General features: G+C 42.8%; 1 protein-coding gene across 3 annotated transcripts in view; it reads left to right on the top strand.

Annotated features, from left to right (window-relative positions):
- LOC106572732 (sodium channel protein type 8 subunit alpha) overlaps positions 1-13,733 on the top strand; it is a 128,429-nt gene that overhangs the window by 105,644 nt on the left and 9,052 nt on the right. For all 3 annotated transcript variants that reach the window (XM_045696375.2, XM_045696377.2, XM_082962229.1), the window contains 4 exons: positions 7,025-7,309; positions 7,867-8,058; positions 10,386-10,490; positions 12,408-12,678. In XM_045696375.2, the coding sequence (XP_045552331.2) occupies positions 7,025-7,309; positions 7,867-8,058; positions 10,386-10,490; positions 12,408-12,678 (853 nt within the window). The remainder of the gene's footprint in view (positions 1-7,024; positions 7,310-7,866; positions 8,059-10,385; positions 10,491-12,407; positions 12,679-13,733) is intronic.

Here is a 13,733-nt window from a genome sequence, read left to right as displayed (position 1 = left end):
TTAAAAACCAAGCTGCCTCCTCACATTAAAAACCAAGCTGCCTCATCACATTAAAAACAAAGCTGCCTCATCACATTAAAAACAAAGCTGCCTCATCACATTAAAAACCAAGCTGCCTCATCACATTAAAAACCAAGCTGCCTCATCACATTAAAAACAAAGCTGCCTCATCACATTAAAAACCAAGCTGCCTCATCACATTAAAAACCAAGCTGCCTCATCACATAAAAACAAAGCTGCCTCATCACATTAAAAACAAAGCTGCCTCATCACATAAAAACCAAGCTGCCTCATCACATAAAAACCAAGCTGCCTCATCACATAAAAACAAAGCTGCCTCATCACATAAAAACAAAGCTGCCTCATCACATAAAAACAAAGCTGCCTCATCACATTAAAAACAAAGCTGCCTCATCACATAAAAACAAAGCTGCCTCATCACATAAAAACAAAGCTGCCTCATCACATTAAAAACAAAGCTGCCTCATCACATAAAAACAAAGCTGCCTCATCACATAAAAACAAAGCTGCCTCATCACATTAAAAACAAAGCTGCCTCATCACATAAAAACAAAGCTGCCTCATCACATTAAAAACCAAGCTGCCTCATCACATTAAAAACCAAGCTGCCTCATCACATTAAAAACCAAGCTGCCTCATCACATAAAAACAAAGCTGCCTCATCACATTAAAAACAAAGCTGCCTCATCACATTAAAAACCAAGCTGCCTCATCACATTCTAAACAAAGCTTCCTCATCACATTAAAAACCAAGCTGCCTCATCACATTCAAAAACAAAGCTGCCTCATCATATTAAAAACCAAGCTGCCTCGTCACATTAAAAACAAAGCTGCCTCATCACATTAAAAACAAAGCTGCCTCATCACATAAAAACAAAGCTGCCACATCACATTAAAAACCAAGCTGCCTCATCACATTAAAAACCAAGCTGCCTCATCACATTAAAAACCAAGCTGCCTCATCATATTAAAAACAAAGCTGCCTCATCACATTAAAAACCAAGCTGCCTCATCACATTAAAAACAAAGCTGCCTCATCACATAAAAACAAAGCTGCCTCATCACATAAAAACAAAGCTGCCTCATCACATTAAAAACAAAGCTGCCTCATCACATTAAAAACCAAGCTGCCTCATCACATAAAAACAAAGCTGCCTCATCACATTAAAAACCAAGCTGCCTCATCACATTAAAAACAAAGCTGCCTCATCACATTAAAAACCAAGCTGCCTCATCACATTAAAAACCAAGCTGCCTCATCACATTAAAAACCAAGCTGCCTCATCACATTAAAAACCAAGCTGCCTCATCACATTAAAAACAAAGCTGCCTCATCACATAAAAACAAAGCTGCCTCATCATATTAAAAACAAAGCTGCCCCATCACATAAAAACAAAGCTGCCTCATCACATTAAAAACCAAGCTGCCTCATCACATAAAAACAAAGCTGCCTCATCACATAAAAACAAAGCTGCCTCATCACATAAAAACAAAGCTGCCTCATCATATTAAAAACCAAGCTGCCTCATCACATTAAAAACAAAGCTGCCTCATCACATAAAAACCAAGCTGCCTCATCACATAAAAACTAAAATAATAATAAAAAAAAAAGGTTTTAATGATTGGCTCGAGAGATAAGGTGAAAATATTATTAGTTAAAGCTCCATGTAAACAAAGCCAAACTACATACCATTTCATAAAGCATTTGAATCAACAATTCGCTGTTCATTTGGCCTGATTCTCAATCTCTGCTGCTTTGATTCTCAATTCCCCTACCACTACCTGCACCCCACCTGGTTGTTGTCATCCTCCTCTATCTCTTTATCACATTCAGTCCTTTTCCATCTCCCTATACTTAGACTGGTTTGAACTTACTACCCTCTCCACCTCAGTTGAGTCCTCCACCACCAACCTCCACCCCACCCTGCCTCTCCTCCTACCCTTCCACTGCTCACTCCATCCTGACTCAGTCTGTCTGCTCCTCTTTGTGTCCTGCTTGTCTGGGACTGAGAAAGAAACCACACATACACTCCACACTCACATTGTTGTGGGTGTGGAATATTTGCTAAGCTTCTGCCTGTGTCTTTGTGATCATCACTTTAAGGGCTGAATCGCAGAGATGGGTTAAGTCATGTCAGTTAGTTCAATGTAGACCAGACACCTGAAACTGCCGGCACACGTGCCAGATACGTCTTAAGTAAATGCGGACCAGATTCAGTATCTTAGCTTGTTTGTCTTCTTCTTAACCCTAAGTCAGAAGCTTAGGAAATATGCTGATAGGCTGCCATCTCACAAGGCATTACTGTCCCCATGTCATAACACGACACGTTGCATAGCAACCATACTGCAGGTCTTATAGAGTTTCCTGCTTCCCATTGCCTTCCACTCCCGCTAGGTTGAAAATATACAGGTTAAGACAACTTCATCACAGATTTGGGACCATAGTTGCAAAGAGTTATTGGATACGGTGATATTTGAATCCCGTTGTCTTAACCTTTGTCATCTTCAATCTAGCTTTTCATTCCTACTTCCTGCTTCCTGTTGCCTTCCATTCCCACAGGAAGTGAATCTGGGAGGCAACATTGTTTAGCACACTGGAGCGCTCTCTTATATTGTATCTTAAATCTTATATTTTCTTATAATAGAGGAGTGAGTTGGGTTGGGTGGGCAGCAGGGCCGATATTATATTAACTTATTAGGACAACACTAGTCTTTCTTAACCCCTAGACAGTCGCAGAGCATGTCCCCTCTTCCTCTTCATAATGTCCCAAAAATGACAGACCATGTGTGGTAGACTAGATGTGTGCCATGCACCACTGTTAATACGGTACAGGAGAGGTTAGCTAGCTAATCATCAATTTGACTGACATTTCCATTCATACTGAAGTGCCCATCCATACAAAATATCCACTGGCTAAAATATGACAGTGACGTTGCAAATACGAGCTGATGACATCACAAAACCTTTAGGCCCTGGATAGGCTTTATGGTTGTTTACTACTATACTTATGAATGAGTCTACATCACAAAACGTTTACATGGCAGTCTGGTTTGTCCACTTTGCTCAGAGATGAGACTAGCGTAGAATTAGAAGGATTTTGTTTCTATGGCGGCTAGACTGGTCAAAATTCCAATATAATATTTTGGTGAAAAAAATCATGGTACATTCTTAAAGGAACGTTGTAGTCAAACATTGCATTACCCCTATTAATGATCTCAGTCAATGATGGTGGAGGTGATGGTGGCCCAGTAGGCTAATACTTGTAGCAGTGAAAAAGCAAACACAATATAATTAGATCCTGTCTGTACTTACTCACCAATTCAATACAGTGTTGTCTACTGTATGTTCATCAATTGATTTGCCTATTTTCTTTTCTTTACCTAAAAGGAAAATTGACAAATCAAAGTGGTAAATAAATGGATAGGGAATGACGAAAATGGAGAGATGACACCAACAACCATACTAATGAAAGAGATTCTGGAGAGTTAGAATGTTGAGAACTCCTGCTGACTTGATCTTCCTGGCTGTGGTCATGGAAGGTTGTGTGGTGGAGGAGGCCGATGCAAGTCAACAGCTCTGGGAGCGAGCAGCATAACACAGCTTTCATTTGAATATATTGCTATGCTTAACATGCAATGATGCAATGGGCTGTACCTACCTACCTGAGTGCCTATAGTCACTTGTTAAATGCTTTATCTGTTACTATGCTGCTTTGTAGCCTCATTGTTACTTTTGAGCAATGCAATGTACAAGAATGACACAGTCGCCAAGTCATCCTCACACTTGTCTTACTACATATTTTCTAATGAGCTTGCACTCTAGTCTTTGGTTGCATTTTAATGTTTAGTCACAAAAAATATTTGTTGTATTATTAACTTAAAATGTATTTAAAAAATACCTTCTAGCTGCATCATGTCAGACTTGCAGCAGACACATTAGCAGGAAACAGATCCTGAATTACAGACCAATCACACAGAGACCTTAGAACCATAGAACCATATAACAGATGTCTGAGTTCTTAGAACAGAGGTCTGAGTTCTTAGAACAGTGGTCTGAGATCTTAGAACATAGGTCTGAGTTCTTAGAACCTTAGAACATAGGTCTGAGTTCTTAGAACAGAGATCTGAGTTCTTAGAACCTTAGAACAGAGGTCTGAGTTCTTAGAACAGATGTCAGTTCTTAGAACCTTAGAACAGATGTCTGAGTTCTTAGAACAGTGGCCTGAGACCTTAGAACCTTAGAACATAGGTCTGAGTTCTTAGAACCTTAGAACATAGGTCTGAATTCTTAGAACAGAGGTCTGAGTTCTTAGAACCTTAGAACAGAGGTCTGAGTTCTTAGAACAGATGTCTGAGTTCTTAGAACCTTAGAACAGATGTCTGAGTTCTTAGAACAGTGGTCTGAGATTTTAGAACCTTAGAACATAGGTCTGAGTTCTTAGAACAGAGGTCTGAGTTCTAAGAACAGATGTCTGAGTTCTTAGAACAGATGTCTGAGTTCTTAGAACCTTAGAACAGATGTCTGAGTTCTAACTCTACACAATCCATCCTTGACTGTTCTTAAATGTTGTGTCTGAAGATACCCAAGTGTCAAATCCACTTGTCTGATAGATATATAATATATAGACAAGAAACCTTTTGGCCGGTTATCTCTCTATCCAAAACATTTCTCTATCTGTTTGTTTATCGATTTGAACGGTTCTTGAAATTGCACCACAATGCCATGTAACAACATGCATGTACTCAAATTGCCGATGCACATTATGAACTTTTGAAAGCCATTTTCCCTCATTGTTTTGATAAGGTTTTCGATTTTTGATAAGGCATGAACCATTTTATTATATAATGCATGGCTAATATTACCTTGAACACTTTGAATCTTTGAAACAAGTCAAATTCTACCGCCTCAGCAAGTAGTTCATTCTCTCAGCATGTGTGCAGGGATGTGTTCTCCAACAGATGTAGGAACTTAATTCAAGCCCGTTTGCTACAGAAGGAAAATAATCCTGCAGTAGCAAGAAATGTGGATTATAATTAATATAATTTTTTTGTAAGGGTTGATACATTTTTAATTAAGCCAAATCAAGTCTGGCATTTTATTTTGGAAATTACTAACTTTAGATGCCTTTTAAAACATTCACTACAAGTTTGCATTTCCTGCTGTGCAGAACAATTCTCAGCAACAAAAAATAGTTTGAATTAAGATCCTACATCTGTATGTGAGAGGTGGGAGGTGTGATATTACTGTCATGATGCGGTATACTGCCAACTCTACGCATTGTGATCATTCCTCTCAAACGGTAGCTTTCTCTTTACAGCTTCTGCATTTTTCATGACAGATTCTTACATGTATTATTAGAGGTCCTATGTGCTTTATTTGTATTCTAATTCAGTTCATTTCAGTCAGATATTTTTTATAATCTGTTTTTGGGTTACTCACACAGAAAGAAATTGGCACCCAACAACCTGAAGGTTCCCTTTGTGGCCGTATGGTGTTTATCCAACTCCAGTGCCATAGCAGCCAGTTAGCAGCCAGTAACTCCATATTCCATAATCATTCAAGAGGAACAGTCAAAGGCCTGTACTTAACGCTTCCAATAATACACATACTGTAGAGAGGAGAGTACCGATGATGTCATCACTAACATGTTGAACTGGAAGAGAAGAGTGTACCTACATTTTAGGTTGTGCAAGTCATATTTTTCCAAGAACCAATGGGTAAATATGAAGAATTAAAATGACCATTGAACAGTTCCCCCTGACTGTAGCTTTAAGTAATCAATGCAGGGTCCTGCACATTGCTGAGAGAACACTGCTCCTGAAGCTCGGTCTGCTCTCTGTCTGCCTGTCTGTATACAAGGAGGGAATATGGCTCTACAAACCAAGTCTGCCAGCTAAAAACAGACGACAGCTGCTGGTCTAGTCTGGTTAGCCTGCCTGACACTGTCAGTGAGCCTGCGTTCAACCCCACTATGCACTACGACACTGAGCTTAATGCACATCAGTGTATGGAAGGGCCGGTCGGTCCGGAGATAGAAGCTGTAAAGGGGGCTAGCCGTGGGTGTTATGGATGTGGGAAGCAGTCTATTTGTTGCGTCTCAAACAAATGGCACCCTATTCCCTATATAGTTAACTACTTTCTAGCTGAAAGTGCACTGCTTTTTACCAGAGCCCACAGGGCTCTACCAGGGTCCATAGGGCTCTGGTCAAAGTAATGCACTATACATTATAGAGAATGGGGTGCCATTTAGGATGACTCCAATGGATCAAACTGCTTTCCATTGCATCACGTCTGGGTGCGTCTGGGTGGGAGGTGTTTTAGGAAAAGGGACAACGGGAGGGAGGGAGGGACAAGGGGAGGGAGGGAGGGAGGGAAAAGGGACAGGGGGAGGGAGGGAGGGTGGTGAATGTTTGGGAGAAGATGAGGCTGCATACTGGCATGGCAAAACATTTGTGGTTCAATTAGTTTAAGACAGTTCTATGATCTCTAAAGGAAAGTGGGGTGCATGCATGTCTGTCTGTCTGTCTGTCTGTCTGTCTGTCTGTCTGTCTGTCTGTCTGTCTGTATGCGCAGACCCCTTGGGCAGTCCTAGTCGTGTTCTCAATCAGATCAAATACAATTAATTCTAATTATAACAAAACTGATAATACTCTTTCACTGTTATACTATATGTTACTATACTATATTATACTTCAACAATAATAATGATGTACTATACTGTACTGTACTACAATATACACGAACATACTCAAAATTCTATTCTAATTATAAACAGTAAACTATACTTTATACAATGTTATGTATCATAATAACATTAAAACACAATTTGTAATATGACTCGATAATGGAACATAGTACATGTCAACTTAGTTTTTGCTGCCACTTTCTCCTTTATGATGCCATGACAGTATGCAGCTGCTCTGAGGGGGGTTGATAGATATCATCATGGAGTATGTTTTGAATCTCTCACACTGTCCTGTCCTCCTGTCTCCCCTGTCTAGGTGGTAGTCAACGCCCTGGTGGGAGCCATCCCCTCCATTATGAATGTGTTGCTGGTTTGCCTCATCTTTTGGCTAATTTTCAGTATCATGGGAGTCAACTTGTTTGCGGGCAAGTATTACTACTGTTTCAACCAGACAGCAGAGATGTACTTTGATGCCAGCGTGGTCAACAACAAGACACAGTGCCTGGCCCTCATTGAACAGAACTTCACTGAGGTCAGGTGGAAGAATGTCAAGATCAATTTTGACAATGTTGGCGCCGGATACCTGGCTCTGCTTCAAGTGGTGAGCCTCTCTCTCTCTCTCTCTCTCTCTCTCTCTCTCTCTCCCACTCTCTCTATAAGTCTCTCTCTCCCTCTCTCTCTATAATTCTCTCTCTATAACTCTCTCTCTCTCTATAACTCTCTCTCTCTCTCTCTCTCTATAACTCTAACTCTCTCTCTATAACTCTAACTCTCTCTCTCTCTCTATAACTCTCTCTCTCTCTCTAACTCTCTCTCTCTCTCGCCCCACACCTGTTTGTTCACTGTTTCCTCCCATTTTGTCATGTTGTCTCTTCTTCTACTATGCATGTTTTATTCTCTTCTTTCCATCGTCTTGCACAGTGCTCTTCCTCGCTGCTTCCTCTCTCCCCCTCTTCCTCTCTCCCCCTCTCTGTGCACATTTCTGTTTTTCCACATGTGCACATTCTGTTTTCCCACATGTGCGCATTTCTATTTTTCCACGTGCACATTTCTTTCCATGAACAAGCTCTTCTCCAGGACACATCAGATTTAGGTTTGAAATATGCATTTTTGGTATTTTGAATATTCTAAGTTAATCGGATCTCTTTGTCTCCAAAGGCGACATTCAAAGGCTGGATGGACATCATGTACGCAGCCATAGACTCCAGAAGTGTGGAGGACCAGCCCATCTATGAAGACAACCTCTACATGTACATCTACTTCGTCATCTTCATCATCTTCGGATCCTTCTTCACCCTCAACCTCTTCATCGGTGTCATCATCGACAACTTCAACCAACAGAAGAAAAAGATAAGACCTATTTTCTTACCTCCTCCTCCCCTGTCTCTTTTTGATAAATCCTATAGCATATTATACGCCTTGTTGTAAAACATCAAGGCTCGTACAGGCCAATAACACGTTTTAAAGCATTATTCCTGTATATAAAGTGTTACGCTCAATGACATTTGAAAGCAAGGCTGTGGTCTATTCCATTTCAATTCCAGTCAGTTCAGGAATTACACTGAAATTCCAATTCACTTCAATGCTTGTCAACTAGGAAAATGTGGACTTTTCTTATGTGGAAATACTTTCTTATTGACTGAAATTGAAATGGAATTGACCTCAACCCTGTTTGAAAGTAAAACAGTTAAATGTAGTTATTTACACTGTTTGAATACTGCTCTGAACATGTAGAAGTGCAGCATACAATAATGGTCTATTGTATTATGGGTTGGGGTTGGGGTTAGGATTAGGGTTGGGCTCATTTGTTAGGGATGGGGTTGGGGTTGGGGTTGGTTGTAACCAAATGTGTGTGTGTCCCTATTCTTTAGGGTTATGGAAGCGTTTCCCAAACTCGTTCCTCAGGACCCCAAGTGGTGCACGTTTTGGTTTTTGCTCCAGCACTACACAGCTGATTCAAATGATCAAAGCTTGACATTGAGTTGATTTTTTGAATCAGCTGTGTAGTGCTAGGGCAAAAACCACTCAACATACAGTGGGGGGAAAAAGTATTTGATCCCCTGCTGATTTTGTACGTTTGCCCACTGATAAAGAAAGGATCAGTCTATAATTTTAATGGTAGGTTTATTTGAACAGTGAGAGACAGAATAACAACAAAAATATCCAGAAAAACGCATGTCAAAAATGTTATAAATTGATTTGCATTTTAATGAGGGAAATAAGTATTTGACCCCCTCTCAATCAGAAAGATTTCAGGCTCCCAGGTGTCTTTTATACAGGTAACGAGCTGAGATTAGGAGCACACTCTTAAAGGGAGTGCTCCTGATCTCAGCTTGTTACCTGTAAAAAAGACACCTGTCCACAGAAGCAATCAATCAATCAGATTCCAAACTCTCCACCATGGCCAAGACCAAAGAGCTCTCCACAAGGCTGGAATGGGCTACAAGACCATCGCCAAGCAGCTTGGTGAGAAGGTGACAACATTTGGTGCGATTATTCGCAAATGGAAGAAACACAAATGAACAGTCAATATCCCTCGGCCTGGGGCTCCATGCAAGATCTCACTTCGTGGGGTTGCAATGATCATGAGAACGGTGAGGAATCTGCCCAGAACTACACGGGAGGATCTTGTCAATGATCTCAAGGCAGCTGGGACCATAGTCACCAAGAAAAAAATTGGTAATACACTACGCCGTGAAGGACTGAAATCCTGCAGCGCCCGCAAGGTCCCCCTGCTCAAGAATACATATACATGCCCGTCTGAAGTTTGCCAATGAACATCTGAATGATTCAGAGGACAACTGGGTGAAAGTGTTGTGGTCAGATGAGACCAAAATGGAGCTCTTTGGCATCAACTCAACTCGCCGTGTTTGGAGGAGGAGGAATGCTGCCTATGACCCCAAGAACACCATCCCCACCGTCAAACATGGAGGTGGAAACATTATGCTTTGGGGGTGTTTTTCTGCTAAGGGGACAGGACAACTTCACCGCATCAAAGGGACGATGAACGGGGCCATGTACCGTCAAATCTTGGGTGAGAACATCCTTCCCTCAGCCAGGGCATTGAAAATGGGTTGTGGATGGGTATTCCAGCATGACAATGACCCAAAACACACGGCCAAGGCAACAAAGGAGTGGCTCAAGAAGAAGCACATTAAGGTCCTGGAGTGGCCTAGCCAGTCTCTAGACCTTAATCCCATAGAAAATCTGTGGAGGGAGCTGAAGGTTCGAGTTGCCAAACGTCAGCCTCGAAACCTTAATGACTTGGGGGATAAAATCCCTCCTGAGATGTGTGCAAACCTGGTGGCCAACTACAAGAAACGTCTGACCTCTGTGATTGCCAACAAGGGTTTTACCACCAAGTACTAAGTCATGTTTTGCAGAGGGGTCAAATACTTATTTCCCTCATTAAAATGCAAATCATTTTATAACATTTTTGACATGCATTTTTCTGGATTTTTTTGTTGTTATTCTGTCTCTCACTGTTCAAATAAACCTACCATTAAAATTAAAGAGTGATCATTTCTTTGTAAGTGGGCAAACGTACAAAATCAGCAGGGGATCAAATACTTTTCCACCCACTGTACACCACTTAGGGTCCCCAGGACTGAGCTTGGGAACCATGGGTTAGTTAGGGTTAGGGTTGGTTGTAACCAAATGTTTGTGTGTCCCTTTACTTTGGAGGTCAGGACATCTTCATGACAGAGGAACAGAAGAAGTACTACAACGCCATGAAGAAACTGGGTTCAAAGAAGCCCCAGAAACCCATTCCCAGACCACAGGTCTGTTGCTCCCGGCATTTTTTAGCCTGGCTTTTTCATGCACTTCATTGGCAGTAAAAATCACTCCATATTTGTTTATCCAGCTCCACACTTAGAGTGTGGGACCAGGCTAGGTCTGTATGGTGTTGAACACTGCCACACACAGGAGGCTGCTGAGGGGAGAATGGCTCATCATAATGGCCGAAATGGAGTATATGGAATGTAACCAAAAACATGGAAACCAAGGAAACCATGGGTTTGAGGTACTTGATACCATTCCATATCTCCGCTCCAGCTATTTCCACGAGCCCATCCTCCCCAGTTAAGGTACCACCAACCTCCTGTGTTGCCACATCATATTGAAATCAGTATTTCATTGTTGACATAGCACTGTGTATTATGTTAACACTGAAATGCTGAAATATGAATTTCAATCCATTGTGGCAGTTTTTCCCTTCGATTAATTAAATGTGTGTTGTTGCTATTGTTCTTGTGTCTGTGTGTGTGTGTCTGCATGCGTACGTGTGTGTGTCTGCATGCGTACGTGTGTGTGTGTCTGTATGGGTACGTGTGTGTGTCTGCATGTGTACGTGTGTGTCTGCATGCGTACGTGTGTGTGTGTCTGCATGCGTACGTGTGTGTGTGTCTGCATGCGTACGTGTGTGTGTGTCTGCATGCGTACGTGTGTGTGTCTGCATGGGTACGTGTGTGTGTCTGCATGCGTATGTGTGTGTCTGCATGCGTACGTGTGTGTGTGTCTGCATGCGTACGTGTGTGTGTCTGCATGCGTACGTGTGTGTCTGCATGCGTACGTGTGTTTGTGTCTTCATGCGTACGTGTGTGTGTGTCTGCATGCGTACGTGTGTGTGTCTGCATGCGTACGTGTGTGTGTGTGTCTGCATGCGTACGTGTGTGTGTGTCTGCATGCGTACGTGTGTGTGTCTGCATGCGTACGTGTGTGTGTGTGTCTGTATGCGTACGTGTGTGTGTGTCTGCATGCGTACGTGTGTGTGTGTGTGTCTGCATGCGTACGTGTGTGTGTGTCTGTATGGGTACGTGTGTGTGTCTGCATGCGTACGTGTGTGTGTGTGTCTGCATGCGTACGTGTGTGTGTGTCTGTATGGGTACGTGTGTGTGTCTGCATGCGTACGTGTGTGTGTGTGTCTGTATGGGTACGTGTGTGTGTCTGCATGCGTACGTGTGTGTGTGTGTGTGTGTGTCTGCATGCGTACGTGTGTGTGTGTCTGTATGGGTACGTGTGTGTGTCTGCATGCGTACGTGTGTGTGTGTCTGCATGCGTACGTGTGTGTGTGTGTCTGCATGCGTACGTGTGTGTGTGTCTGCATGCGTACGTGTGTGTGTGTCTGTATGGGTACGTGTGTGTGTCTGCATGCGTACGTGTGTGTGTGTGTGTCTGTATGGGTACGTGTGTGTGTCTGCATGCGTACGTGTGTGTGTGTGTGTCTGCATGCGTACGTGTGTGTGTGTCTGTATGGGTACGTGTGTGTGTCTGTATGGGTACGTGTGTGTGTCTGCATGCGTACGTGTGTGTGTGTCTGTATGGGTACGTGTGTGTGTCTGCATGCGTGTGTGTGTGTGTGTCTGTATGGGTACGTGTGTGTGTCTGTATGGGTACGTGTGTGTGTCTGTATGGGTACGTGTGTGTGTGTCTGTATGGGTACGTGTGTGTGTGTGTCTGTATGGGTACGTGTGTGTCTGCATGCGTACGTGTGTGTGTCTGCATGCGTACGTGTGTGTGTGTGTCTGTATGGGTACGTGTGTGTGTGTCTGTATGGGTACGTGTGTGTGTGTGTCTGTATGGGTACGTGTGTGTGTCTGCATGCGTACGTGTGTGTGTCTGCATGCGTACGTGTGTGTGTGTGTCTGTATGGGTACGTGTGTGCATGGTGCCTTGTTGTTGTCTCCTTGTCTCCACAGAACAAGATCCAAGGTTTGGTGTTTGACTTTGTGACCCAGCAAGTGTTCGACATCTCCATTATGATGTTGATCTGCCTAAACATGGTCACCATGATGGTGGAGACAGACGACCAGTCGGACGAGACGGAGAACATCCTCTATTGGGTCAACTTCATCTTCATCGTGGCTTTCACCACCGAGTTCGTCCTGAAACTCTTCGCCCTGCGCCACTACTACTTCACCAATGGCTGGAACGTGTTCGACACGGTCGTAGTCGTCCTGTCCATCGCGGGTGAGTGGAGTGGGGCTGTGTCTAAAATGGCACCCTCTTCCTTATTTAGTGCACTACATTTTTACCAGGACTCATAGGACTCTGGTCAAAAGTAGGTCACTGTATTGGGAATAGGGTGCCATTTTGGGCGCATACTGTAGACTCAGCCAGACTTTGGTTTGGCCAAGTCAATTAAGAACAGATTCTCATTTACAATAATGGTCTACACCAGCCAAACCCGGATGACGCTGGGCCAATTGTGCGCCGCCTTATGGGACTCCCAATCACGGCCGGTTGTGATACAGTCTGGATTCGAACCAGGGTGTCTGTAGTGATGCCTCTAGCACTAAGATGCTGTGCCTTAGACTGCTATGTCACTCGGGAGCATAGACAGTATACAGTGGGGCAAAAAAGTATTTAGTCAGCCACCAATTGTGCAAGTTCTCCCACTTAAAAAGATGAGAGAGGCCTGTAATTTTCATCATAGGTACACGTCAACTATGACAGACAAACTGAGAAAATAAATTCCAGAAAATCACATTGTAGGATTTTTTATGGATTTATTTGCATATTATGGTGGAAAACAAGTATTTGGTCACCTACAAACAAGCAAGATTTCTGGCTCTCACAGACCTGTATCTTCTTTAAGAGGCTCCTCTGTCCTCCACTCGTTACCTGTATTAATGGCACCTGTTTGAACTTGTTATCAGTATAAAAGACACCTGTCCACAACCTCAAACAGTCACACTCCAAACTCCACTATGGCCAAGACCAAAGAGCTGTCAAAGGACACCAGAAACAAAATTGTAGACCTGCACCAGGCTGGGAAGACTGAATCTGCAATAGGTAAGCAGCTTGGTTTGAAGAAATCAACTGTGGGAGCAATTATTGGGAAATGGAAGACATACAAGACCACTGATAATCTCCCTCGATCTGGGGCTCCACGCAAGATCTCACCCCGTGGGGTCAAAATGATAACAAGAACGGTGAGCAAAAATCCCAGAACCACACGGGGGGACCTAGTGAATGACCTGCAGAGAGCTGGGACCAAAGTAACAAAGCCTACCATCAGTAAC

This window comes from Salmo salar, chromosome 15, assembly GCF_965601325.2.
Source record: "Salmo salar chromosome 15, fSalSal1, whole genome shotgun sequence".
In the NCBI taxonomy this organism is placed as follows: domain Eukaryota; kingdom Metazoa; phylum Chordata; class Actinopteri; order Salmoniformes; family Salmonidae; genus Salmo; species Salmo salar.
This window is presented reverse-complemented; position numbering and strand designations above follow the sequence as displayed.